At 37.6% G+C, this 27,527-nt stretch overlaps 1 protein-coding gene across 1 annotated transcript in view; it reads right to left on the bottom strand.

Annotated features, from left to right (window-relative positions):
- Nucleotides 1–318: 318 nt before the first annotated feature.
- The window catches only part of LOC104275124 (neurobeachin-like protein 1), a 78,541-nt gene continuing 51,332 nt past the window's right edge, over nt 319–27,527 (bottom strand). The window contains 30 exon segments of the mRNA XM_009870987.1: nt 319–420; nt 2,955–3,090; nt 3,748–3,896; nt 4,942–5,103; nt 5,779–5,895; nt 7,815–7,906; nt 8,341–8,513; nt 8,944–9,053; nt 9,880–9,969; nt 10,420–10,536; nt 10,858–10,955; nt 11,624–11,741; nt 12,287–12,396; nt 13,570–13,700; nt 13,792–13,932; nt 14,686–14,810; nt 14,913–15,008; nt 16,047–16,148; nt 17,071–17,204; nt 18,039–18,187; nt 19,096–19,222; nt 20,061–20,185; nt 20,703–20,860; nt 21,609–21,758; nt 22,381–22,686; nt 23,449–23,577; nt 25,507–25,660; nt 26,023–26,198; nt 26,737–27,149; nt 27,152–27,314. Of these exon segments, the coding sequence (XP_009869289.1) occupies nt 319–420; nt 2,955–3,090; nt 3,748–3,896; nt 4,942–5,103; nt 5,779–5,895; nt 7,815–7,906; nt 8,341–8,513; nt 8,944–9,053; nt 9,880–9,969; nt 10,420–10,536; nt 10,858–10,955; nt 11,624–11,741; nt 12,287–12,396; nt 13,570–13,700; nt 13,792–13,932; nt 14,686–14,810; nt 14,913–15,008; nt 16,047–16,148; nt 17,071–17,204; nt 18,039–18,187; nt 19,096–19,222; nt 20,061–20,185; nt 20,703–20,860; nt 21,609–21,758; nt 22,381–22,686; nt 23,449–23,577; nt 25,507–25,660; nt 26,023–26,198; nt 26,737–27,149; nt 27,152–27,314 (4,353 nt within the window).

Genomic DNA, 27,527 nt, shown 5'->3' with positions numbered 1-27,527 from the left:
AGTTATCAGGCTTGGGTTTGGATGTTTGGGGGTTTTGGGTATTTTGTTTGTTTGGTTGTTTTTTCTTTTCTTTGTTCTGAAACACAGTTTTAGCAGCTATTTAAAGAAGGATTTTGCAGTGACCAGATCAACACAGTTAAGGAAAAATATGCAAGCAAGCTAACTTGCATGAGTACATATGCTCGTTACTATACCTCTACTACAGGTTTATCTTCAATAGACTCAAGAATCAAGCCCCTGAAAGTTGAGATATATATTTAAAGTGACCAAAAGAATAAGCATGTTTCTGGAATCCATGAGAGAAGGTAGAAGCAGCAATCACTTGGAATCTTGAGTATTATATTCAGTCTCTCCTGATGAAATCTGGCTGAGCCGTTTGCTCGATCCCCACAGCTTTCGGGAAAGCTGACCTGAGCGCATCTGTTTAAAAGTAATTCAGAGAAACAAAAGGAGGGGGAAGGGATAAGGTGGATAAATTAAAAAGGAATTCAGACACATTCGGTGAAATGCAGACACTACAATGTACTGCATAAACAAAATCACACCAACAAAAATTATTTGAAAACAAACTAAAAGTTACACTTATGCATGATTCTTAGGACTGACAAAAAACAACAGACAACACTAATCACAGTTTTCTCTGATTTTGACCAGTTAAAGGGATATTGCCAAGTAATGCTTACTTAATACTTTAAAAAGCTCAGAAACAGTGCTTACATTGCTATTTTGATGGCCAGGAAAAAAAAGAGGTGAATGTCAAGCAGAAAGGAACCAAATCAGAAGAAAGAACATTTTATTTCAGAGATTCCGAACAGAAACTGCTAGAAGTGAAAAGGACAAGATAACCAAAATGCAGGATAGTGATGGCAGAATGAAGGAATGAGAGAAAAGTTAATCTCCTGATGTAAAATTATTACAGTTTCCAAAGATCCTGGGTGAAGTGCTGAGAGGAAAATTTAAACCAGAAATAATTCTGAATATTTCATAAGCGAAGATAAATAACAAGCAACCAGAGACCATATGAAATCCAGCATCTGGTAGGTCTGCAATCTGACAACAATTTATAAGGAACCATTTTAATTTACTCCTTGAGTACAAGGCTTATGATTGGCCAGTAGTGATCAGCCTGGCAGCTGATGAGGTTATGAAACCTCCTGCAATTTAATAAACGCGATGCATGCCTTAACAGCGCAAGTTTGAGAACAGCTCCTAGCAGTTAGTACGACAAATTAAGCATGCTTAAGAACCGTATCATTACAGCAGCAGTGTTCTAGAAAAGGCACAGTCCTGACAGGGATCAATGCTAACAGGTGAACATCCCTTAGACTTCTGCAACATCCCAAACAGCTGCGTAATTGTTAAAAATACAAAAATGTTTACTACACTTCATACTGGATACTGTCAATGCAGAAACACTAGAGGCCAATCTCAACAGCAAGCAGCATTTCACTTTATGCACAATAAAGAAGGTTGGTTGTTCCCTTCATCCTAAGGATCAGTACCACCACCAAAAGCCAGAACTACAACACTGTCTTCTGTATAAACATAAAATTGTAGTAATTAATATATTCTTTCCAAACTACAAATAAATCAGTCAACAAATAAATACCCCACATACACATATTTTTCAAATATATTGATTGATAGCATTATAGAAAACTAGAAAATCTGGGACATAATGTTGTTCCTTATATAATTTTTTTTAAAAAAATCTATTTACATGGGTATTAAGCTTGCAGATCGACTGAATTATAAACAGAAAATTCTGAAATAAAAAAAATATTGGAAAGCCTCTATATTCATAAAAGGAATCCAATCTTTGAAACAACACCTTATCCATAATAGTTAGAAAAATAGATGTGATTAAGAACTGAAAAAAAACCCCCAAAAAGCTTTCAGTCTAATGATACACATAAATTTCAGCCTACAACAGATCTCTTCTATTGAATAGGAAGAAATGACAGTGACTTTAAAACTGCTGTTACAAATATACGTGTAACCACATCATGAGCAGCTCTTTGTCAATTCTACAGCAGGAAAAGCTCTCCCACTGAAGTCAATGGAAACCTTTCCTACCCATCTGCTGCAAACAGAATCAGACTACCATTGTGTGAAGCCTGTTTCAAATATTAAACTATATCTCCTAGCTAAAGTATTTTAAAATACTGGCAGATAAAGTTGCTCTGTTTTTACAATTAAAGTATAAAATTAAGACACACTTTTCTGGCACATACTAAAGGTCATGCAAAAATGATAATCACATTTTCAAGTAAATATACTGCAGCACAACAGAGATTGGGTTATAGAAAGAAGCAGGTTTAAACTAACTCAAGTACTTTGAAAGTCATGACAAGAAATACTTAAAGCAAAACCTATGTTTTGCACAAGAAAAACTGGGCATAGCTCTTTGACAGATGGATGCTCTGTATTTGATATTGCATATGCAGTACCAACAAGTTTATATTCACCATATGGAGCACAGAGCATATTTGGAACCTACACAAGTGGTTCTTTGTGCACTGCAATTACAGACTTAACCCCCCCGATGTCAGTCAACGCATACTAAAAGATTACCTGACAGAAACCATAAAAAAGAAAGTATCTTGCTCTCTTTCGTTTCCAGTTTTCTTCTGGAAAATTACTTCATCAAGAAGTGGCTGACGACACTATCACGTTCAGAAAAGTTTAGCTACTATGACTTTGCTTATTGAGATATAAATTATAAAGTCTGCAAGTTAGTCCAGCTGAGCTTCCCATCTGCAATCCCTATTATCTTTGATTCTTACAGAGAAATTTCAGCAGAGCAGTCTCAAAAGTTATTTCTTTCCCACCGTAAACTGAAACTTGCTCTTAAATTTACCCTGCCATAGAGGAGATCTCTTGCTCAATTGGAAAGCAGAAATAAGTGAACTTCCCACTGTTCGGTAGAAAAAGTTCTTGATGGTGGGTTTTACCTCTGCTGGTTTGCCAACACCAACGATAATCAACTTGCCATCCTCCAAGCCAACAAGGATGTGGCTATACTCTTTGGTGACAGAAATGCAATGAATTGGCAGTCGCATGGCTAAGGGCGAGATGCTCAGACTCAGGCTGAAATGAAAAAAAACACAACAGTGAGAGCACATCATGCATTTTTTTGTGCGTATTGCAACGAATCGCACTGCAGTTGAAACTGCTGTCCACAGATGGCGCTATAAGACACAGTTTCTCAAGGACCCAGTCTGCACTTTCAATTATATGGAGCTCAATAGAGCTTCAACGAGAAGAAAAGGCATGGATGGGTAAGTCAATACATTAAGACATTTTCACTGAAGAACAGTAACACAACTGCCTAAGCGACATAGATTGTTCCCATTCTGAAGAGCAATGAAGATCTACAGAGCACAGCAGTAAGTGCAGTTTAAAATTCAGCACAGAACTACATGAGGCATGATCCTGCAGTTGCTGAGCTCTCAGTGACTAATCAGGCATGGGCACAATCACAGCTTGCAGATGTCAGACACAGCTCTTCCTAAATTCTGTCAGTTCTAGATGGATAACTGGGATAAAGAGGAAGAAAAAGGTCTAGTACAACCTCTTATTTTTCTCCCTATCTTAACTCCCCGCAAAAGAGGTTTTTCAGGAACACAGGAAAAAAAGCAATGGCTACCACATACAGCACCAAACAAAGTCCACGTTACACAGCCTTTTCTCAGTAAGCCTTCATATTTGCATCTCGGTAATAAACTACTGATGGTGGTACGTTACCTGTAGAGATCTCGTATGGAAAGAAATCCCTGTAAGCTGCCCATCACAATATACTCGCCAGTCACACACATATCTGACACTTCCTCCTTCAGAGTCTCAGAACCCAGATATTTTCCATTGACAGAATAGAGATGTAATGCATTCTTATCCTGAATAGATCAAAAATAAATTTGTCGCAGAAGACTGACTGGATTAGGAGTGTAATATTTGCATCTTTAGCTCACTAACAGGAGCTAACTTTGGCAATAACCTGCACATAGTATTGCCGACAACAGATTCCTTGTTGAATGATGTAGAAGTACCCAGCCTACCTGTAACGTGTACATATTCCCTGCATGGAAATTTTTGAAGTTATTCCTCACTACCTCTTACTGTAACATCGTAACATCTTACTTATCCATCTAATAAATTCCAAATTTTCTGGAAATATCCATGGATTTAATGGACAGGTCCCTATTTCAAAAGGGTTCTTTTGGGAAGAAGGAAGGGAACACTGTTACCTCCAGCCCTCCTGGCATCCTCCCTCTCTGCCACCCCAAACTGAAAAGCAGAGGGAAACAGGCATACTTCTACTGAGCATTTTCTGGACAAAGTGATGAATTCTTGACAAATTAAAGATGCAGCTGACACAAACATCTTAAGTTCTTCCAGCCTGACAATACCTTGGTCTCTTCTCATCTTCCCAATGCAGTTATCATGTCTACATGCAATAAATGTGTCTTCCAAGAAACTTCCCACGTTCACAGAAATCATAAGAGCTCTACCCTTATTAAAGTAACTACACAGCTGCTCAACAGACAGAGTAAGATACACTATGATCCTTACAGGTATCACTCCAATCCCAAACTAGGAAACATCAGTGTAGTCACTGGGCATCTTCCACCCAGGAATTACTGCTCCCCTTATAAACCTCTGTTTCTGTGCACAGTGGAACTTGTTTCCCCTAGTTTTCCATTTCAAAGCAGCTCTCCCAGGAAGATACAACAGTGCATGCTTGGGCATATTCCCTGCAGGTGTTTGTACATTTTCATGAAACTTGCAGGAGCGCAGTGTGTCTGCAATTTAATCACATTTCACTCAAACTGGCTAGCAAAATTTAAGAAATTCAGGAAACAGACACAGCATACTCAAAAAGCCTCACTACTTTAGGAAGCAAGGATAAAAAACCCCCAGGTATTCCATGAATATAAGTACCTTAAGAGTAGTCTTTCCTTCTATGCTGGTGTGGACAACTATGTGGCCTTCCCAGGACACAGCCAAATTGGGAACAGTCAGCAGGAGAGAACTCTCACAAGGTGGTCGCAAAGTCCTCACATACTGACCTTTCCGAATAGTGCGGACAATAACAGTCCCATCCTGCAGAGACCAAATTTAGGAAAGCTGTTACTCAGCACGTAAGTTACCGCAACACACAGGAAGAGCATTTAAACACAGAGGGAATATTCTGAAAGCACTTAAATCCTTAGCTGGAGATCGAGACTTCTAGGCTTTAGGAACTCTACATAAAGAAGTCTTCCCCTCAAGGCCATGTAATACAGCCATATGAAAAACCACACACAAACAGGGCACAAAGGGATGGAAAGGCAGTAAATCAGCCATTTCATAGGTCACATTTATGAGTAGGCATCATGTGCAGTAGAGTCAAGACGGAAGCAGCCTGCCAGTGTAGTAATACAGTAAGGTAGAGTAAGCTGCACAGAACCTTCAAGGTTAAGCAAGCAGGGAAGAATCCTAGAACTGCTTCTATGCAAAGCTTAAGGTCTCCAAAAGTCCACACATACTAAAGCTCATCTGTGCAGAGTGATACCACATGGTAGCTAAGGCCTATTCTGTGCAGAGCACTTTGAGACAGCCTGACATAAGCAGGCAGCAAAGGAGGTGGTATATATCTTCTTGATGCACAAGGCTGAAGAAAAAGTACATAAATAATTAAATACTCACTTTTTTTGTATTATTCTTAATCAACTTCAAACATGCTCTATAGTTTGAGTAGAGAAAAGGCAAAGAAGGGAAAAGTATGAAGATGCTTACCCTGGATCCTGACACTGCCATATCCAGTTCAGTGCTGATGCCAACACTCGAAACTTCATCAGTATGCCCATAAAGGATCTGTAACGGCTTAGGTGCCAGGCCTACAGGCACTCCTCCCTGAGAGTAACAAAAAGTGCAATGACACATTCTCTTGCAGCTGAAGGACAAACAAAAAATAAATTTCTGGTATCTTCAGTATCAGTTGTGTGAAACGCGTTATTTGAGACAGGCCAAAAACCAAAGGCATAACTCACCCATTCCAATTTCAATTTATTGCCTTTTATGTCAGCAGCCCTATTTACTGAAATCACAAGAATCAATGAACATGCAGTTACTATGTGGATGTGAAAGACGGAGTTACTTAGCTCATCTGTTTCTATCCCCTCAGATGCTCAGGTGTGCAAGGACCACAGGAAGCAGTCCTAACAGGAGTTGTTCACCCACCCATTCATCTGCTTTTTCTTCCCCTTTTTCTTCACTTGTGTATCTGGGCTTGTCCAGTTCTTACAGTTTACACTAAAATTAAGCACTACCTTCACAGCCATTGTGAAATGCTATTTTGCTTACAATTACAGCGACCCTGTTTCATTTTCAAAGGAAAAGTAAGTAAACAATCTTCATGATGACCAGTAATATAATATGCAAAGGAAATCTTGCAATAATACTCATTAAAAATAGTGATTTTCTCACATGACTGCAGGGTGTCAAAATTATTTAGTACTTTTGTTCCAGTGAGAGTACAGTCAGCAACAGACTTATTCTCAAACCAGTTCTAAGGCAAGACCTGCACTTACAGAGAAGGTACAGTGAATAGTTCTGCAGAGAATATTCTCATTTATGTGATAGACATGTGACTGCCAACCAAGCCCTGAAAGCCTGAAGCATGCGGGAATGTAGAACAAGTGTGAATACACAGAACTGGGAAGGAAGGCAACAATGCAGAGCAGATGAGTGGAATGGAAGTGGCAGTATGCAGTTCACTGCTGTCACTTTGTAGTGACCAAAATAAAACTCTCATAAGAATAATTTACAACATGCACATCATCATTTATATACCTGTCATAAAAAAAACCATTAAAAATACAAAGAAAAGGCAATTCTAAATAACCTCTAGAGGATGACTTATTTATTTATCTTTTCAGCATGAGTTAAACTAAAAAAATTCCAACATTTATCCTCACTTGAGACAAAAAAAATACTGTGAGCACTAAGGTCTCCTTCATCTAACCACACATCACTGGTACAAAGTACTTCTTGAAAGCATTATAAATAGTCTCACCATAAAGACAGCTTCCACAAAAGCACACTCAATTACGCACCACTGTACTGGTTTAATGTGCCAACTCTAGTTCAACCTGAGCAAATGCACTGTCTATAACATGACAGCTACCCCTGCAGTTAATTCTACTTGTCCATCTGTAATGCAGCAGAAACAAACATTTAAAGTGCATAACAAGGGAAATGGCCTCACATTTTGAGTGTTAAATGCACACGTGCATCATGCAACCACTTTCATTGTGTTAAACCACAAGACCCACGTTAAAGAATTCTAAAATGCCAGTGTAAACCCAGGTAACAGACTAGTGTTGTCTTTGCTAACTCCTAGTGTAGTCATCAGTACTCCCCCACAGAGGAAACACAATGCTAAAATGCCAACTACCAGAGTGAATAGCAGCCTAGAAATGTAAAAATCTTCACCTATCAACACTGTTATGACTAATCCCAGTAGTCTCAAAACAGTGTCTCTCTTCTTGCCTCCATACAGTGGAGGATAATATTCGCCTATCCTGAAAATATTCTATGAAATCTTTAAGAGTGTCTCTAAAATACTGCACTTCAGCTACATAGTAACTAATGGGTATGGTGAATATTTCAAACACAGAAGACAACAGGAGTAACAAAATTACAAAGCTAATACACTTCAGCAGACTGTTCCCTTCATACCTAAAATAAAGGAAATCAATAAATTGTCATAGCAAAACAGAGAAACACAAAAAAGCATTCAGAAACTGCTTCTCAGAGTATGCTTAAATAACTTGAACTATCTGCCATATCATACAGGTAGTATCTCTGGAGCCTGAAATTAAATGAATTCCGCAGTAGTCTATTGCCAAACAGGTCACAATATCTAAATAAAGGAAAGAAAACAGGAAGTCAACACACAGATATTTAAGACTAATTTCTCAGGGTGACAATGTGCATGCAATACAGCAGCAGTGTATCCTGATTTACATTCAGCATGAAATGTTCCACTATGCTAAGGGTTGATGAGACTGTTAAAAAACCCCAAAGCTATTGTACAACCAGGTGTACCAACATGACTTAATCAGCTTTGCTACCTAAAAACAGCGGCCAAATCTTATTTTGAAACTACCATCAACACAATAACTAAAAAGTCAAGCTCAAGTATATTTACATGTAACCACGGTACAGATATTCTTCTTACGCTGTCACTCCTTCCTAACTGCTATGCTCATCTGCTCAAGCGCACTGGCTGTAATTCTTTCCAAAAAGACCAAATGCCAAGGTACAACACATTTCACAATATAAAGAGTTACTCACCCATATGCCTGATGTGCTGTCCAATCAGCTTGCCTTTTGTAAGAGATGTCACTCGGATGCTATTGTCCCAGTGTCCTCCACTGAAGAGTAGTTTTGCATCATGAGATACTGCAAACAACTTAGAGGTGATCTCCAGCCCTGGTGCAAAAGGACCACTCATGTTGCGTTGTGTTCTGTAGGCAAACAATGAGCAGTTCAGATTAATGTATTTTTCACTTTCTGTATCCTACCCCTGCTAAGTGTTGTAACATCAAAAAAAAAAAAAAGGATCTTCTAAAAACCAAAGAAACCAACCAACCACATACACCCCCACTACAGTGTAAGAAAGTGTGAAGACTGCCCATCTCAGATTCCAAGATGAGTTGTTATGATTGATAATTAGAAAAAAATTAGAAGCAGCTCTAAGAATTTAGAACCTTGCAATGCCACTTACATAACTCTTTACTGGAACAGTAATACAGATTAGAGGTAATATTTTCGAACATCACAAGTTGAATTCTTAAGTGAAAACTCAACCAATGAGAATAGTACAATCCATTGATCGTTAAGCAATTCCTGTACTGCAGATGTGTTCATCTGCGCTTCTCCTCATCATTTGCTTACTTGGGATTTGTCACTGTGGTATCTCTGATGAATGTAAAATAGTTGGAAATATTTTTGTCATAAGGTAGCCAACCATGAGTTCCAATAATGCAGTTCAGACTTGCCGTTACCTAAAAAAGTTTGTTAGGGGAAAAAAAAAAAAAATCAGCCCAAACTCCAAATGACATGAATATATCACATTAAGCCAGGACAATAAGTGAGACCTACAAAATAGGAATATTGAGAAAGAATACTCTTTCCTATGAAACTTTGGTACTATTTCACAGGGGCCAGTATGCAGACCACATATACAGATCTAAATACAAAAACATTTTCCTCCTTTGATCATTTGGCCAACTGCCATAGTACCAACACCTGTATTAGTCAGTGTAAAAGTTTATTTTAGGAACACAGTGGGCCTTTAGTGTGTATATGATATCATATCATATTATATCATAGAATGGCCTAGGCTGGAAGGGACCTTAGAGATCATCTAGTCCAACCTCCCTGTTTTGGGCAGCGATGCCACCTCTCGACTAGACCAGGCAACACATGGGGATCGAGCGGGAATCGAATCCGTGACCTCAGTGTTGGTCCTTGTTGTCAGCACCGCGCTCAAACCACTGAGCTAACTGGCATTGGAAAGTAATGATAAATGTAATGATGCCACTAATAACTCAATTCTGTCATTTTAAAGCTGAGCTACACTGCACTAGGAAACTGATTGCTACCATGGGCAATACACCACTGTACAACTTAGACTCAGGTCTCATCATTCAACAAATCAGCTTGGCTCCTCTACAGAAGACAAGTTCATTTATAAGTGACATTAATTATAGGTTCAAGGAATGGATTTGAACAGGAACAGCTAAGATGTGTTTCTCTATAAGCTACATAAAAAAAAAAAAGCACAAATATGACTACAGACTAAGAAAAGTAATGACACATGCAACTCACCAAGATCTCTGGACTTCCCTGAGAAATAAAGGAACGTGACTGATTCCTGGGGACAACAGCTTTGATGATGGGCACACCATCACTGATTCCCTAAGAGAAAGGACATGGGTTTGGTCAGATTACATCCAAGAGCTAGACGACAAATCTAGAACCTATGAAATGCAAGACCCAAAGCCTCTGGAATCAACATCAGACCTGTACAGTACTCTACGGCATGCTCGGATTCAGTTCACACAGGTACGCTTTCTTGCAAACACCAGAAATGAAACCCTGGCTCTACCTGAATCAGTGCATTTAGCTACCACATTCAGCAAGCTGTCAGAAACCACAGGTGATGTTCTTAGCTTTGCTGGTGTGGTGACTAACATAACTTTCAAACAAAACCCACACAAGCAGTTATAAATTTATGGGATTCAACCTCTATGGGTCTAACTAGAAAGACAGAGCTGATTTTATACACATTGCACTTCAAAATATTTTCTTTAGATAGGAAGCAAGTTTATTTTCATCTAGGTCATGACCTTCAAGTAACACACCTACCTCTATGAAGAATGACTTCAGTTCAGTGAGGTGTTGGAAGAGATTCAGAGTAGAGGTATCACTTTTAGTTAGTCGTTGCACTACCTCTTCTGCTGACAGCCTTTGTGGATGGGGCTCCTAGGAGACAATATTTGAAGGAATGTCAAATTAGACAAATTTATCCATTTGCTCAGAATCTTACTGGCAATCAATGGGAAAACAGACTCCTAAAGCACCTAATTTCCCTTCTTAAAGTAAAATAATTACTTTTGAAAACAGTACACTAAATTTCCATCAGCGTGACCTTTTTGTAAAGGTAATATGGCAAAGATTTAACATGCCTAAAATTACAAACCCTTATCTTACAAATCATTATATTTTCATTTTTTTCAGAAGTCCTTTGTAACTCCATTGGATTTAACCACAAAGTTCTGAATGAGAGGCAACAAAGAGCATTACCTTTAACAGTTGACAGGGAGTTTGCCCAAAATTGTTTATCATCCCTTCTAAAGCTTTCCTTTCTTTTTCATCTGTTAAAGCATCCAAATCCACAGCCCCTGGATCACAACCAGAACGATGAAAGGTAGAAAAAAGGAAAAAGAACATAATCCAAATAACTTATTAGAACTGATACAGTCAACAAATGTTGCAAAACTTAAATTAATTGCAGCACTATGACCTTTTACCCCAGAAAAGACTCCAAACAATGCCTCCATATAAAATACAATCTGAAAATTCCCCTCTGCACACGGCGTTTTAAGTGTATCTGGAAGTGCAAGAACTGCAAGCTTTGTCTTTTCAAATTAATTTAATACACTTCATGCTTGCAATAAGATGCACACAAAAGTCACACAGAATTCAACTTCAGAATTAACAGATGTAACATTTATATTCAGTATTCATTGTTTCTAAGAAACTTGCCTTGACTCCTAAACTACAAGAAACCTCTTCCACAAATGCTTGAAAGCAAGCAAATGAGAAACTAACAAAAACTGCCAAACACTTTCAAGAGAAAAAACTACAAGTAACCAGAACACACCCTTTAAAAAAAAAGCATCAAATATTCTGGTCATCTGATGATGTACAAGTTACGCTGCCATATTTCAGCTATAATTCTGTTCCCTTACCATATGCTGCAGTATGGCATGCTCACAAATTGTTTTCTGTCTAATACTGAAAATCCACAATTCTGACAACAATAACAAGAGAGCACACTGCTTTGTACCTTCGTAAGTACAATAATAGAACACATTAAGTGCCTCCACTGCAGCTGGTCCCCTCTGCTTGTAGCCAAAAATCAAATCTATCCATTCATGAAGATGAGCAGAAACATACTCAGATTCCTAGAAGGAAAAAAACACTCTTGAAAGAATAAGGAAAGTACTGCTCCTTCTTGAAGGATTTACTGTCTTCTGTGAAAGAGATTTAATTCTTAAACTAAGAGTATCCACAAACTAGGTATATACCAATGTACAGGGCAGAAGCATAAGAAGATCTGTGTTTGTTAAGGGCAGTAACTGCCAGGTAAAAGCGAAAAGCATCACATCTAGACTACTGAAATGCAACTGTGCAAGGGAAGGTAAGCTGCTAGTTCCCTTGTATCATACAGAATAATCTACAAAAAGCAAGAGAAGCTTTTAACACCTAAACCCATCTAATTCTGTAGTTTATCTCCCAAGGCAGCAAATAATTGTTACCTTCAGGCTCTTTTTTTCTTTTGAGCACTTTATCAACATGCACAGTGCTTTTAATGGCAAGTTCTTGTAATGCTAAATGCAGCCAGAACTCTAGTTCAAAAGCAGTCCCAGCATTTTACACTTAAGCCACCACGACAATGTCTAACTGTACTTTCTTCATCATTACTTCACACATATAAGCATCACCTTACCAGAGCCTTCCTGTGTTTATAGATGAAGTCTTCCGGGGAGTGGGCCCATTTGGGGAGAACAACATCATTCACCACCTCTTTGGATATTTGAAGCTGACCTAAGTTAAAACCTAGTGAAAAATTTGGAGAATTTTAAGAGTTTCTACAAAATATTTCTGTTATCTTGATTTCTCAGTAAAGACTAAAACAAGATCTTTTCTCAATGCAAGGGAAGGATGTTGAAAAATTCCTATTGTAAATCTCCAATAATCCTACCACTGCAATATGAGGCTAAGTTCTGCTCTCAATTTTTAAAATTATACAGGATAACAAGTGTCCAAAGCACGACTCTGAAGCTGAAATATTAACCTTAAAAGTAGCATTAATAAGTTACACATCTACCTGTAAATATTTGCTTTGTTTTACCAGAATTAAGAGTCCAAAACATTTCCCTGACGTTAAGACTGATGTTACTTACAGGTTTAAACAATTGTAGAATCAAGGCTTTCACGAAATCTTAAATCTCACTTAAATAACTTCTGAAAGCATGATGTGGACATTTTAATTTTTATAATTTAGAACTCTTGTGGACTGTAGCTAGCAGACTAAATTATCATTAGCACAAACATACAAAACAATTTTTTTAATTGTCTAATAGGCAGAGAAACAATTCCTTATGCAATAAATGTGAATTAAAAAAAAGGCTAGGAGTCTTGTATTAGAATGCAGGATGCTATCTTTTCTATCAGCACTCTATATGAAGCACCTTTTTTTTTTCCCCTCCTTCTGATAGGTACTGAAACCTTACATGGCTCTAAAATCGAGTGCCTTGACATTGCATTGGAAGATAACAGTAACAAGGAGAGAATACGCTGGTTGGCTAAGACAAATAGAAGACTTGACACGTTTGCAGATTTCCAAACTCTACCACCTAATGAACCGAGAACAAAGAATACTAATTAACGTGTATCAACTGTTCCTGACTATTTAATCAATAACTATTGCTAATTTTTTCAAACACCTAGATGAGCATCTGTGATATTTTACATTAAGTAAACAACACTATCTTTAGCTATCCTTAAACCCCTAGTCTGAATTTTAGACAACATTTAGGCTACTGCTTAATACAACTGGTGTCTCCATTAAACAGTTTGAAGTCAGCATATTGATAAAGTAATTTCTACAAGCACACTATAAAGATTAAATAAGAAGTGTTCCATAGCATTCACAGTTGGTTGTAACGGTTATTTTCTGCAGAATACAAGAACATTTTTCTATGAGAATGTTCTGAGCAGTCAGTTTACCATTTTGATTCTCTAGGAACTCTGGAAAGTAGAAGAACTCTGGGATAAGTTCTTTGACATCATTGGGGTTGTCCATGAGTGCCTGCCAGGTTGCAGGAATAGAGTGGAACTGCCTGTCAGCACAGTCGAATCTGTGGATCAGAAAACTCAAGTTTCACTTAATCATTCCCTCAGTAAAATGATAAGGAAGAAAAAAGCGTTTCTTATTTGCTCACAGCATACCTGCCACTTTGAAGTTGGATATGAAGTGTTGTGAAAGGTTCTACCCGGATGAGATAATGCATGACACCAGCAGCATTTGAGTAATGCGTCCCATAGTGAAATTTGTCAATTATCCCAAGGGGATCCTCAAAATTCTCATATCTAAAAATTTTTTTACAAAATAAATATATCTTTATAAATACATGTGAGCACTACAGTTGATTTATATGCAGATTATACTTTTTGGAGGCAAGGATTCAAAGAAACAACCACAGCAACCTACAAGAGAAAAATACATTCTCTAAACATGAGGATCTCTACTCTGACTTAAAAAGTCCCTAAGCAGAAGTCTTCTGAAAGGTAGAAACATATATTGGGTGTAACCTTTCCATACCTGTTCTTATACTCTTCCCTAGGCATTTGTCATCAGCTGTCAGAAACTGGACAAAGGGCAAGACAGGTCTGATTTTCTATAACTTTATACAACACACAGAAAACCTCTAGTCACTAAGTTGAGTATTTATTATTGAAGGGACTTGTGACAGTTTTCTGCAAGATTAAATAAATAAATAAATTTTAAAAAAGTGGGGCGTGACCGCGTCAGGATGCAGGAAAGAGACTTATTTAACACTTAGGTCCATTTCCTGTTCTACTAGCAAACTCACTTGAGTGTATCGTGCCACCATCTGGCTGACATATTCCTCAGGGTCACAAGGCTGTTTTGTTCTGTCGCTACCATATAAGCTAACTAATGCGAATGCAGCAGGAACAATAAATCCACAACTTCTGCAAATGTACTTGTTATGTTACAAAACTAATTTTAAAAAAAATCTCACAACTTTTTTTTTAAAATGTCTTATTAGCACAGAGGTTCAGAAAAGATAGAGAAAGGTAAGTAAGTGTTCAAATACACACTTCTCTTTCACAGCCTTAGCATTCTTTTCATTTACCACCCCTAGGGGTTTGGAGAGATCCCTGAAGACTGCAGGATTATTCAGGTCCAATTCTTCTGAAGTATAATCTCGTAAAATCCAGGGGAACTGAAAAAAAAGTCAAAGATCAAATTGAAGTTAAAAATCCACCCTTCAAAATAGAAAAAAAATACATAACTTTGGCAAAAAACTTAAAAATTATTTAATTACCACAGGATATTGAGCAAGGTCATTGTAAGTTCGCCCTGCCATTGTGTTCAGCTGAATAAGGTAGTCAAAGTTGGATATTTCTCTATTCACCCATTTCTGAAGAAGAAAAAAAGATACAACGAAAGTCACTACATCAAAGATGTCACTACATCAAAGTTACCACTACTGCAAATCACAACATGTCAGTATTTATCTGCCAGAGGATATTAGTGGCAAGTGAAAGCCCCAAGGCTGTAAGAATGGTATGAAAGTACAAACTTAGTATCTCCTAATAAAGATTATTCTCCTTTTGATTCAGCAACTACACTACCTGTATTTTTTGAAATCATGCACCTGACTGATGCAAGTAGTGTTTTAAGAACAGGGCAGCAGAAAATCAGCAGCCTCAGAATAAAAAAAGGAAAAGAAAAACTGAAATGAAAGAAACAAAAATATGGCAAGTAAATAGGTACTGAGGAAAAGGGGAACCTATTAGAGTTCTAAGCTCAAAACTTATACATCATGATAGCTTTTATTGTTAGGGAAATAAAGAAAAAACTAAGTTTTTCCAATCATTTAAAAATCATCTGTAAAGCTTCCTCCCTTAGGGAAAACAATAATTGTGGCATGAAAAGATCGAAGATAAAAACACATTTACTAAATTTAAAAATGTATCCATGTTTAGGGTAATTACAGACATTCTGTTACTATTCTTTTATAACAGTATTAGTAATTCTCTTAAGACTGTATCTCCTTCTTAGTCTTCACAAGGGTTTTGTTGAAAGCCCTACCGGGAAAAGGTAGCAGGGAAAATTATTTGCACATGTAGCAAAAGAAATTCCAAAACATGCACTAAAACCAGAAGCAAAGTCTGCTAAATGTCTCCCATTTTTGTTTGAACACCTGTCATAATCACAACAACAGAGCCTGGCTCTATCCATACACCTCACTGACTGTAAACAAAACCCCATAAATAGCAATTTAAAAACATGCATGTGCAAGTTCAGGGGCCAGACTGAGGATACAGGAGTTGGCAGCTGCCATTTAAATGTTGCAGGAAAAAAAAAAAATAGTAAAATCAGTAGTCTAGGACCTTCCAGGACTCCTTCAAGAAGATGACAGAAGGCCTAGACTATTTATGCTTAAGTCTCATACCTGCATCAACCCTGAAGCTTTAAAAAGTTCCTGTGGAGATCTGGTCCCAGAAATATTTGGAGAACGCAGTGACAATATTCGACTATATACTTTGTTTCGTACCTGTGAGAAAACAGCATTAATAAAAAAACTATTCTGCAAATTCAAGCCGACATGTAAACAACTTCTCTGCTAACTAAAATGTGAAATAAATAGAAAATTGTTACACTTTTAAACACTTCTATCTCTTGCTGCATGAAACATCTGGACACAGATAGATGTCACATCCTTCAATTACAGGATATAGTGGCAACATATATTATGAAGTGATTTATATTTTTTCTTGTGTAGATGCTACACAAAAAATCAATATTGCCACATTAATCTTCTAAGAAATATCGCCTGTTCAAATAAAATGGCACCAATATTTTCCCTAGAAAACTACTCTAAAGTTTTACTTACTTAAAAAAAAAACAAACAAAAAAACCCAAAAAAACCCCAACAAAACACACACAACTTTTTATAGGAACAATTCATAAACTGACCTACTAGTGTCTAACTTACCCTACTTTTGCAACTTACTTTAGTCTCACACACAAAGCTTCACTGACTAATGTTATCAAGGCAGAAAAAAAAAAGTTCATTAATCCTAAACCATCCAACATAGAAAGAGCAATGATTTCCAATCTCGTGGTAAAAAGAAAGTCTCCTTTGCTTTGTAATTAATTTGCACAGAATATTTAGAAAGTTATATTGGCTTCAAGATATTTAGAACACTAAGTATTTTAGCAGAATAATTTTAGTTGAATAGTTTCAGTTGAATCATTGTTCTGTATCATAACAGAGAAAGAGGAGAAAGAAGAATCATACTCTATTTATCTCTCCACAATGAATCAGTTTCTAGATGCCAGACTGAGGTTTTCACAGACTGTAGTCTAGTTCCACATCACAGCTCTATCCAGTAAACCTTTTGCTTCTAGTGTTACAGTATTACGAAAGACACCAGACATTAAACATGATCAGTGAACTTGTCTGGGAAACATACCTCCTTATTGAAGTTGAGGAAATAGTTGGTTTGATCTGTAAGGAAGATCTCCAAAGCTGACCTCCTCAGGTTGTACCGACGCAAATGTATCTCTCGAATTTGAGACAGGTGCCATTTGAAATCAACACCCAGCCCTAGGAAGAGGTCTTTCATTACTGACTTGGAATATATCAAAAACTTTTCACACAGACATGATGCAGTATAATTCCTAATCACCCCTGAACTATTCTTAGAAAAGGCAAATTTTATATGTGGCTTGATCAACCATTTTGCTAGGAAAATATTATTAACTTCAGCTCTTGTTCTGCTGAAAGGAAGAGGCAGGAAGAAATATCTGAGCACAGAATTTGCTTCTGCTTTCTGATCAAAGACATATTATAAATGTTGTTCTGTTGACAAAAAATATGAACCAAACCCCTTTGCTTTCTTAAACAGGCTCAAATAGAAGCTTTTCTGTTTAAAAATCCCCAAAGGCCAACTTTGTTGTATACCGTTTTTGAAAATTTTACCACTTCTGGTTAACCATTTTCGTTCACTGTTTTCATACTCAACTGTGTATAGTCTACTAAAGTTCACTAAACCAATACAGATGATTAATATTTACTTACTATGACTGTTTAATCAATTTTGAGTGAAACATTATTTGTCAGGGAGAACAGGGAGGTGCCATTTTAGCAGCAAACTTCAGCAATTTAGCCAGCAAACTTAATTTTTTTAATATGTTAATTTTTAAAGAAATATTATTAGTGAATCAGTTTAACAGCTGAGTAAGTACAGTTCCAGATTTTTAATTCTGAAGGGATCAGCCAGTCACTGACTACTAAGCATAGTGTTAATTTTAAGTACAGAACCACAAATTGTCTCTTCACAATTAGTTTGACACTCATTCTCAAAAAAAACCCAAAAAAACTCTGTCACTAAAAACAAGATGCTGAACTGCACTGAAAAGTGAGAGTGACCATGCTCACCTTCCTCTTTTTCAATGCTACCATCAAAGAAATAGATGTGCTGGGTAGTGATCTCCAGCCTGCCAGGTATCACATCAATTACTGTAACGAGTTCACAGTCTTCAGACAGTATTAGCTTTTCTTTCTGACTTTGTTCGTCCTTCTCATCCCTACGAAAATACCAGTAAGTGTTACTGGGTTGGGTAGATTTTATAATTCCTTAAGTACTTAGTAAGAATACAGTTCAGGAAAGATTCAAATATGAATAGCATTGAAAGTACAACATATACAATTATTTGAAGCTATGTCCATCAGCAGTCTTGGATGTTTCAGTCTAGGCTAACTAACACCATTTCACAGCATCACTCTTCAGGCTTGATATTTCAGTCTTGGGCACAATGGACTTGACCTCCCTTGAAGAAGGAAAACATAGGGCTCCATTTACCCCTTTCTTATTTAATTGCTAGGTGCTTTAATTCTCTGGCCCAGAGCAAAGCTGAGTCATGGTTCATGTGACTAAAGTAATCTTCAGAAGCGTTTGAAACAAAGGTTGCTCAGAAGTCTATAGATATGGCACATCACATGCAAGCATTTAAGATCCTTTAAAGTACCAGAAAAAGCATCAGTATCATTTGAAGTGGTGCCACATCTCTACTGGACTTCAACAGCGCAGACGTACATGCATCATACCTGCGTGTGCTGGAGCAAAGCACCTGCTATCTCCCCCTGTCCTGTGTGTGCATCCTTCCCACCAATGTACATAGCAGAAAAGCCTCAGCAATTCTGCAGCTTCAGTTTCAGACCAGCTGTGAGTAATGAATCAATCACAGATGCTCACAAACACCAAAATCTGCTCTGCCTTCTTTTCCCTGAGGCTCTTCATGTCTCGTTGCTGACAATGATAAATCCAAGAGAAACTTTCCTGCTGTTCAAAACTACTACAAAGCCCTGGATTGGATTGCTAAGGCCAGACAAAGAAAGAGAGAAGCTTTGTATGCTAATCAAACCCAAAGCTGTTTCTCACTCCTTATTCCTAGCACAGAAACAAATTTCAACTGTTCTGTTCTGCTGCACTTACAAATTGGAACTGGCTGCTGTGTCTTCTTCTGGTAGTTCAAGAACATCATCTTCCAAGTCACTCACTTTCACCTGCTTCACCACCTCCAGAAGCAGAGACTCACTAGAGGGCTGTGTCTGGTGCACACCTATCAGAAACAGAATTTCAGCTCAAAAAATGTTTTGCTACAACACTTTTGGAAACCTAAACTACTGAGTCTATCTTCTACTGTTGAATGCTGGTTTTAACTGAGTAAGAAGCAAACAGATTTCTTAATTATTTTGTGAGCAAGCAGAACACTGAAAAAACCTCCCTGAACTACACTGAATTATATGTCATACTGTAACAGCATAAAAGGGAAGCCATAAACACATTAGAAAACTGTTTCAAAGTGAATTCTTACGTGAACATTTCCAAGAAAATATTTTGCAGTGTTCTATCAGACACTATTAAAGCACGCATGGAAATACTCCACGCTTGCTTTTTGCTTAATTGGGTTTACAAGAGTGTTATTTCTTTGGTTTGAGTCTTGATATCTAACACATGTAACTTAAAGTACAATTTACATTACTTAGCTGTTTGGCACACTTCTGAAACAGAGTGCTTCACATCTACACATTTTAATCATAAGCTCTATAAAGGTTTTAGAAAAATACTGCCTGCCTACTCCAATTCCATTGTTTCCTTTCCTTGCAAAAATAGTCTTACACAAGAAAGCTATGCTTATTTAAAAACAAAGGAGCTTTTTAACTTCTTCCCCGCTGAAATACACATTTCAAAGAATGGGGGAAATGAATCCTACTCAATAGCAAGATGCCGTTCCAGGTCTAAGCATCACTCATGTTCCACATTTTATTACAGAGGAAATAAAGAAAAAAACAAGATTTAAGTGTCTACCATACACTGACAAATACAAGGAACGAAGTGTGTATCTTTCTTCAGTAAAGACTGAAATATCCCAAGTGACATAGCACATATAACTTTACCTAAGTTATCTCTCAGGTCACTAGCATCCTGATGAGAACTGAAGTTGTAATTCTGCACTAGTTTTAGCCTCATACGCGAAAAATTTTCCACATTTGAAAGTTTCCAGTGAATAGGATGCTGTTTCCTAGAAAACAAGAATATTCACAGGAACAGTTAAAAGAAGGTGAATGAACTGATTACAAAAGAACGTCTATCTAGAAAAATATTGGTCATTCATCTGTACATTGTAAAACATAAAAGCAGTAAGCTGCACTTTAATTTTGTATTTCATATTGCCGCTCTGATCATTCCAAAGCACTCTGTAAACAGTATTTATTACCTACCAAAATATATCAAACTGTTTACACTTTCAGACAATGGCAGTTAAAATATTAAAAAACAAACTAACTTAATCTTTAGCCAGAACTTCCCCGAAAGCTAGACTGGCAAAATGTATTCTTTAAAATTGAAATTAGCTTCATACACAAAAACTTAAAAGTCTTCATTAACAAGTCTATCCTCTCTTTTCCAACAGAATCACTGATCTTAAGAATGGTTATTAGGGTCAACATGACAAGGTTCTAACCACATGAAACAGTAAAGTGAGCCACGTAAGCAAACTTCTTCTAAGCATCACTTTGATTTAAGAACTTAACTCTTACATTTCAGACCAAGGACCGCGTTCAGAGAGCAAGTAGAGCTGGGCTGCTCTCCACTGTCTCAGAGTAGCTGTGTGTTGGCTATGAAGTTGCTTTAGCATACTGTTGTACCGCAGATGTTCCTGTCGAGCCTTTCTCTTGAATGGTTCCACAAAATGCTCCTGTAAGACCATTAAAAACAAATGTAGCACTGAAATAACTCTGACCATGGAAAACATAGGTTCATGGCTTGCAAGAATTCTCATAAATTAAGACGGAACAACAATAAAAAAAAAAGCTTAGCAGTAAAAACTTCGGAAAATTTAAGGTATAGTGCCTATGAGACAAATGTGTCCAGCATTCTTCCTTTAGTTACTCGAATAAAAAGGACTTACTAACAGGGATTCCTAATTAAGACAACAAAGGGAAAACAAGAGAAATGTAACTTAGCTATGATATTTACTGTAATTACCAGTAAATTCTAATTCTGAACCTTATACAGGAAGATCAGTTCAGAAACCATTTTTCCATACATTAAATATGAATTGTTCATTGTTTTAAATGTTTTCATTGTATTGAAGTAGGGTTAAAAAAAATAATCACACTGACTCATCTCATAATGGAGAAAACATTCTAGCAATTCAAAACATAAATCTAAGAAATTCAGCTTATAGTTGAGCATATTTCTAGATTGCTGTGCTGTGAGAAAGGCCTGAAATAACACTGCTTACAGATAAAACTCAAATAGAAAGAATTAAAAAACATATACTGCAAGGGTATATAGCGACACTGCCCACAAAATCTTAAAATAACCAACCTGCCTGCAATCACTGGAATCAGATCATCCTGGAATTCAGTTTCTCCACCATTTGGAAGGCAACTCTTGAGACAGTTCTTTTAAGAGAAACTTGCACTCACTCAAAAACTTACCTGAAATTTAAGCTTACTCTCTCCTCTCTCCCGGTCTCGCTTGTGCATGTTCACCATAAATGCTTCATAACAATCTTTCCAGTAAAGTGCCATCTGCTCGTGATCATGTCTGAATGAATTCTCTTCATACTGCTTCATATTTGGAATAATCTGGTTCCGGCAAAACAAACCAAAAAGCACAACGTGATTTCTGAATTATTTCCTCTGCTTTAGAATCATAGAATAATATCAGTTGGAAGAGACCTTCAAGATTATTGAGTCCAACCTTTGTCCTAGCCTGATCAATACCACCAAACCACGTCCCTCAGCAAAACATCTACCCGTCTCTTACACGCCTCAACCGTCTCCCTGGGTAGGCTGTTCCAACACCTGACAACCCTTTCAGTAATGAAATTCTTCCTAATATCTAACCTGAACCTCCCCTGGGGCAACTTACAGCCATTTCCCCTTGTCCTATCACTCACCACTAGGGAGAACAGACCAAACCCAACGTTCTTTCAGGTAGCTGTAGGGAGCGACAAGGTTTCCCCTCAGTCTCCTCTTCTCCAGGCTAAACGGCCCTAGACCCCTCAGTTGTTCCTCATACAACACATGTTCCAAATCCTTTACCAGTTTGGTAGCCACCTCTGTACCCTCTCCAGCACCTCAATGTCCCTCTTGTAGTGAGGGGCCAAAAACTGGACACAGTACTGAAGGTGAGTCCTCACCAAAGCCAAGTACATGGCTAAGATGGGGAAAATGATACAAAAAAAAAGAAAAATCTACCACTTACATATTTGTCAATATAAACTTGCCACTCATCAGACCTGCAGTATTCTTGAAAATCCTCAAAGAAAGATGGGCTGCCATTGGTAGGAGGCAACGAAGGGAGATGCAGGTTCATAAAGAGAAGTTCATAAATCTTGGATATCAATGTCCGAACAAGGGGAATCAAAAACGAGTACGTTTCTGTCTTCTCTTCAATTGATCTACTCAGGATGCCTTCCAGCTTCCCCAAGAGGTAGCATGCTTCAGGCTGACTCTCAATTACTTTGGTCTGAAGGAGGGTGTTTAGTTTGGCTGCTGCCATAGCACAGACCTACACAGATAAACATCAAATAATTAAGGAAATCCTCAAAATAGTAATTTTGAGCATCTGTCTTTTTAGCACATGACACTCTACATATTCTGGCTAAATCCCAGGAAGCTTGAAGGCACGTATCCATCAAATACTGCCATTGATCACTTATTCATCCTCTGATGACCAAACCAGAGTCAGCTGCAACCCCAGAATCACACAGCTGCAAAGACAATCACATACCTAAATTAAGAATCATTTTTTTTGGCTTTAATGAAGGGCTCATATTCCAGGCACAGCTCTGCTAACTTTTCTCCAAATGTTCACGTGCACCTAACATATGTAAACCTGAAACTGCTAAAAAATGTATTTTATGGCAGAATAAGTCACAACTGGAATCACTATCTTACTGCCATTAGTGCCTACCTAATGCCATCTCCAAACAGCTTGTCTTCTACCTCTTCCTCATGCAGAGTAAATCTGCAAACGCTAAGAATCAATAGAATCATCCCTATAGAAGGATGAAGGACTTAGATTAGTCACAGAATCACAGAATGTCAGGGGTTGGAAGGGACCTCAAAAGACCATCTAGTCCAGCCCCACTGCCAGAGCAGGATCACCTACAGTAGGTCACACAGGAACGCGTCCAGACAGGATGTGAATGTCTCCAGAGAAGGAGACTCCACTCTGCACACTGCTACCAACAGCTCCCCCATAAACCACAGCAGTTACATCAAACGTGCACTTCAAGCAGAGCACCACTTGCAGGAATTCACAACAAACCTGTAAGTTATCCTGTGCAATGAATCCCAGGAGCAACTGGACTTGCACCTGTGAAAGTCTGACTGCTTCTAGGCCAGCAGAGTACCACACTGACAGGCTATCCATGAGAGTCACTAGTTCTTCCAAGAGCTAAAGTTAAAAAAAATAAAAAGAAAAGAAGATTTGCATGAAAAAATTACCAGCAGCTACTCCAGTTGGAGACACAATAGAGCTGAAGAAGAGGCTGTGCTCACACTTCTTACTTACTCAAATCCAGAAAATTTTCTCAGAACACTGCAGTTCAACTAGTAATTTCAAACAACTCCTCATAAAAAAAATTAAAAAAAAAAAAATCTATCTAGTCCAGTATGTTAACTCAAGTATCTTCCCCGAATAAAGCCAAAACCAGCATACAGTAGACATGCTTACTATTGTCCTATAATTTAAATCAAGTAAATGCTACTTCCTTAGAAAAGTTAGAGACTGCAGGAGCAGGATTACTACAGTTGAAAAGACACTATTATTAATTGCACAGATACCATGCCATCTTGCAATTTCCAGATTCAGTATATATAGGATTTTATTTCATTCTTTCACTTTGTATATTAAATTATTTGAGTGTACTGCTCCTATAAATTCACATGCTATAGCAATATGCACAGTACCCTGAGATGGAAAAAAGAGGCTTCTTCAATGAATATCTGATTTAGTGAAATGCTTGAAACTTCATGACCACTATTAATGTCTTTTGAAAAATAAATAAAAAAATTAGGAGGCACTCCTTTCCGCTAGTATTTCAATAATTTAAGTGATGGAAGCCTTGTGAAAGGTAGGCATTCACAAGGCAAATAGCGCATTTCACTATCCAGACATGTTTGCTTAAAAATAATACATCTTGATACATTCTGTAATAAATCACTCAAATGTAAAATCAGTCTTTTTTTAAGCTCCAGAATCTCATTAATTCTTCTGTGGCAGGCTGAAAACTGTCCAGCTTACAATATTACAGTGCTCTAAACTCTCCCTAGGCACAGTGAAAGATGATTTATGAAAGCAGTGTTATATTCAATTCGGAGATGGCAATAAGCACAACTCTCATCGCTCCAAAGTTCAGATCTCATTTCTAATTAGATTTCACAAAGCTAGATCACACCAGAAGGCAAAGCCTGTACCAAGAAGAGACTTTTTTTAAAAACAAACAATTAAAAGCTTTAAGATGAAGCTATGTTTTCTTATAGGCAAGCATTTTGAAGAACAGCCTAGGAATTACTGTGTTGATGACTCTTAATATTACATCTTTTTTTCTAAAAAAGAGTCTTAAAAGTCTGATTTTTTAAGGATTTATTGTGACATAATGATGGTTTCCATATAATGCCTCTCATCTTTAGCCTTGAAAAATGGAAAAGCAATGACAATTCAGATTCTGAAGGAAGCAAGGCCACCACCGAAACTATGTAAATGTTGAGGCAAATCATGGGTGTCTACAGCATGTATGTCAAAAAGGCAGGACAAACAGCCAGATGACAGAAAGTTTCTTTACTGCTTATTATGTTTGCTAGTCATTTTCTTCCTCAGATCTCAAGTTTCCGACTTGGACACATATAATTGAACTATTTGCATATATAAGCACAAAATCATATTGAAATTCCAACACAAGTCAAAGTCCAGAAGTGACGCTTCTCAGCTTGCAACCGAGCAGGGTTTTGGCTGGTCTTTTACTCAGAACACAGTGAGTCAGGAATGCTCATAAACAGTGCAAAATCTGCTTAGGCTACACATGGCATTGTTTCGTTAGCTCCTACATTTTCTAAATATTTTTACAGTCTGAGAAGACCTGAATTTGCAATAAAGAGTACTGTTCACAGGTCTATTTAATTGGCAAAATTAATCCCTACAGCAAGTATTCACAGTGTTTTTCCTTGTTAGAGGGCAATCTACTCCATTCCATTAAACACCCTTACTCTCTAACATGTATAGTTTAAAAACATATGCCTAGAAGGGATGATAGTATCCAAGCTGACAACTTTTTCGTTACTATTTCAGTCTATATACAGTACTTCCATTATGCAGTTACTATACCTTTTCGGTCCATAAATTTGAATTTATTAGCCCTTCTGCCTGCAGGAAATCTTGCACAATTAACAACAGTTTGAAGGCATTTTCAGCATGTGTAGGGAGAGCTTTTGAATCTCTGTTATCTGTGACTGACCATTCTAACATCTTCTCCAGCAAGCTGCATAGAAAACAAAATCCCAAAGTAATTATCACATGTTCTAAGAATAAGTGGCTTAAAAAAAATCCAATTAAGTATTTAATTGCATCTCTTAGTCTGCTGTGACATAACTGCTCAGTAAGCCAATGAAGTAAAAGAGATTTTGAATAGCTCATGAAACCAGTGATACACTTGCAAAAATCTTATGGCCACACAACATTACTGAAGTAGTGAAATATACTTCTGACAATATGTGGAAAGAAAAACAACGAACACATTTTGCTGGGAAACATCCAGCCCTTCCAAGCTTCACTAATGCCCCTTACTTTTTCTGGTTTTCCTCAAAAGGCATGAAAGAATTCATCCTTGAACTGTACACTCACTTGAGTTTTATTTCATCAGAAGGTCGCAGCAATTCATTAGTTATACCCAGTTTGGTGAGTGCAGAGAACACCTGTCCTCTCTCAATCCATGCAGCATCATCAGATTTTTCAATGCCTTTCCACATGATACAGAGTAGGATGTCTGTAAGTAACTGTATGAGTTCATTATCACCTCCCTACAAAAGAAGATAAATATTTACAGCCCTTCTACTCTAGAATTTTGTGTTCATCCCAATCCCTACGCTTGTAAATTTCCACATTTTTCAATAGTGCAACCTCAAGTCCAATTGGTAAATACATGTAAAAAGTAAAAGAGAGGCTTGTTTGTAGGTTATAGTATGCACTGACTTGACTTCTGCATGGTTATTTCAACCAGACTTTTAGCTACCCTTGATTTTTTCACAGCAAGTCAGCTTCATGCCTCCTCTGGAAGGTAAACGATGTTGAAATATAGAAGGGAGGAGTTGTATTTTTTATTTTCTTTCTCTTGTTTTTAAATCATCAAAGCTATTCCAACTAGGCAACCAAAAAAAAGACAACACATTATAAAAGGAAATAACCCTACTCATTTTTAAAGAGCTACACTGTTTGCTTTTCTGTTGGAAGATGGCACAGGGAAAAAAGGAATAATTATGTCTCAGGGAGATGATAAAATAAAAAAAAAAAGTTGCAGGCATCTGGAGAAATTAACCACATAGGGAGTGAATTACTTACTCCTTGGTTTTCAAATAAAGAAAGATCAGCAGTGAAGCCCACGTTGTTCATAACACCGAGGTCTTTGTCCGGCTGCCCAGAGAACGGTTTTGTGTTCTCTGTCGGTGACGGTGTGCTGGGCTGGCTATCCGTCATCGGATTCGCACTGTCAGCCAGTTCATAGGAGTCAACACTGGACAGATCTAAACTCAAATGCGAAGGATTACTGTGCCACAATTCTTCTCGGTCCTCCGACCTGAAAGACATGTCTGCCGTGGATGTATTGTCCAGTGGCGTAACAGAGAAATGAGCAGGGACATCCAGGGATTTGTTGTCTTCTAAACTCCACTGATCAAACAGACCATTAATGGATGTAAAGCTGCCAGTTTTGTCTCCCTCTGTCTTATCAGGTTGATGTTTCTGAAGCTCTTTTGAGGCTTTTTTTCCTCTTCCCTTGAGGAATCAGATCTGTTCTCTTTAAAGCCCATCTGGATCTCTGAGTTCTCTTTCAGGAATAGTCTAATCAAAGTGTCCTGCCAGCCCAGCTGCTGAGACACCTGTTGTGCTGCATCCAGTTGGGAATGCAAAAGGTGCAAAACCTAAGAATAGGAGAAGAGATCCCACAGCTACACATGAATTTTAGCTGGCAACCACTTTCATTCTAGCTTTTCAATCAGTCATGTTACCATCTTACAACTTTTTTGCTTTTTTTTAGAACCTCATAAGGGAGCCACAATCAGTTAATAATAAGCAAACAAGCAACAAAATCATTTTTCTTATAGGAAATATATATATTTGAAGAAAAAAGAAAA

Source organism: Apaloderma vittatum, unplaced genomic scaffold, assembly GCF_000703405.1.
Source record: "Apaloderma vittatum isolate BGI_N311 unplaced genomic scaffold, ASM70340v1 scaffold19446, whole genome shotgun sequence".
Classification (NCBI taxonomy): Eukaryota; Metazoa; Chordata; class Aves; order Trogoniformes; family Trogonidae; genus Apaloderma; species Apaloderma vittatum.
Note: the sequence above shows the minus strand (reverse complement) of the source record. Positions and strands in the feature narration are given on the sequence as shown.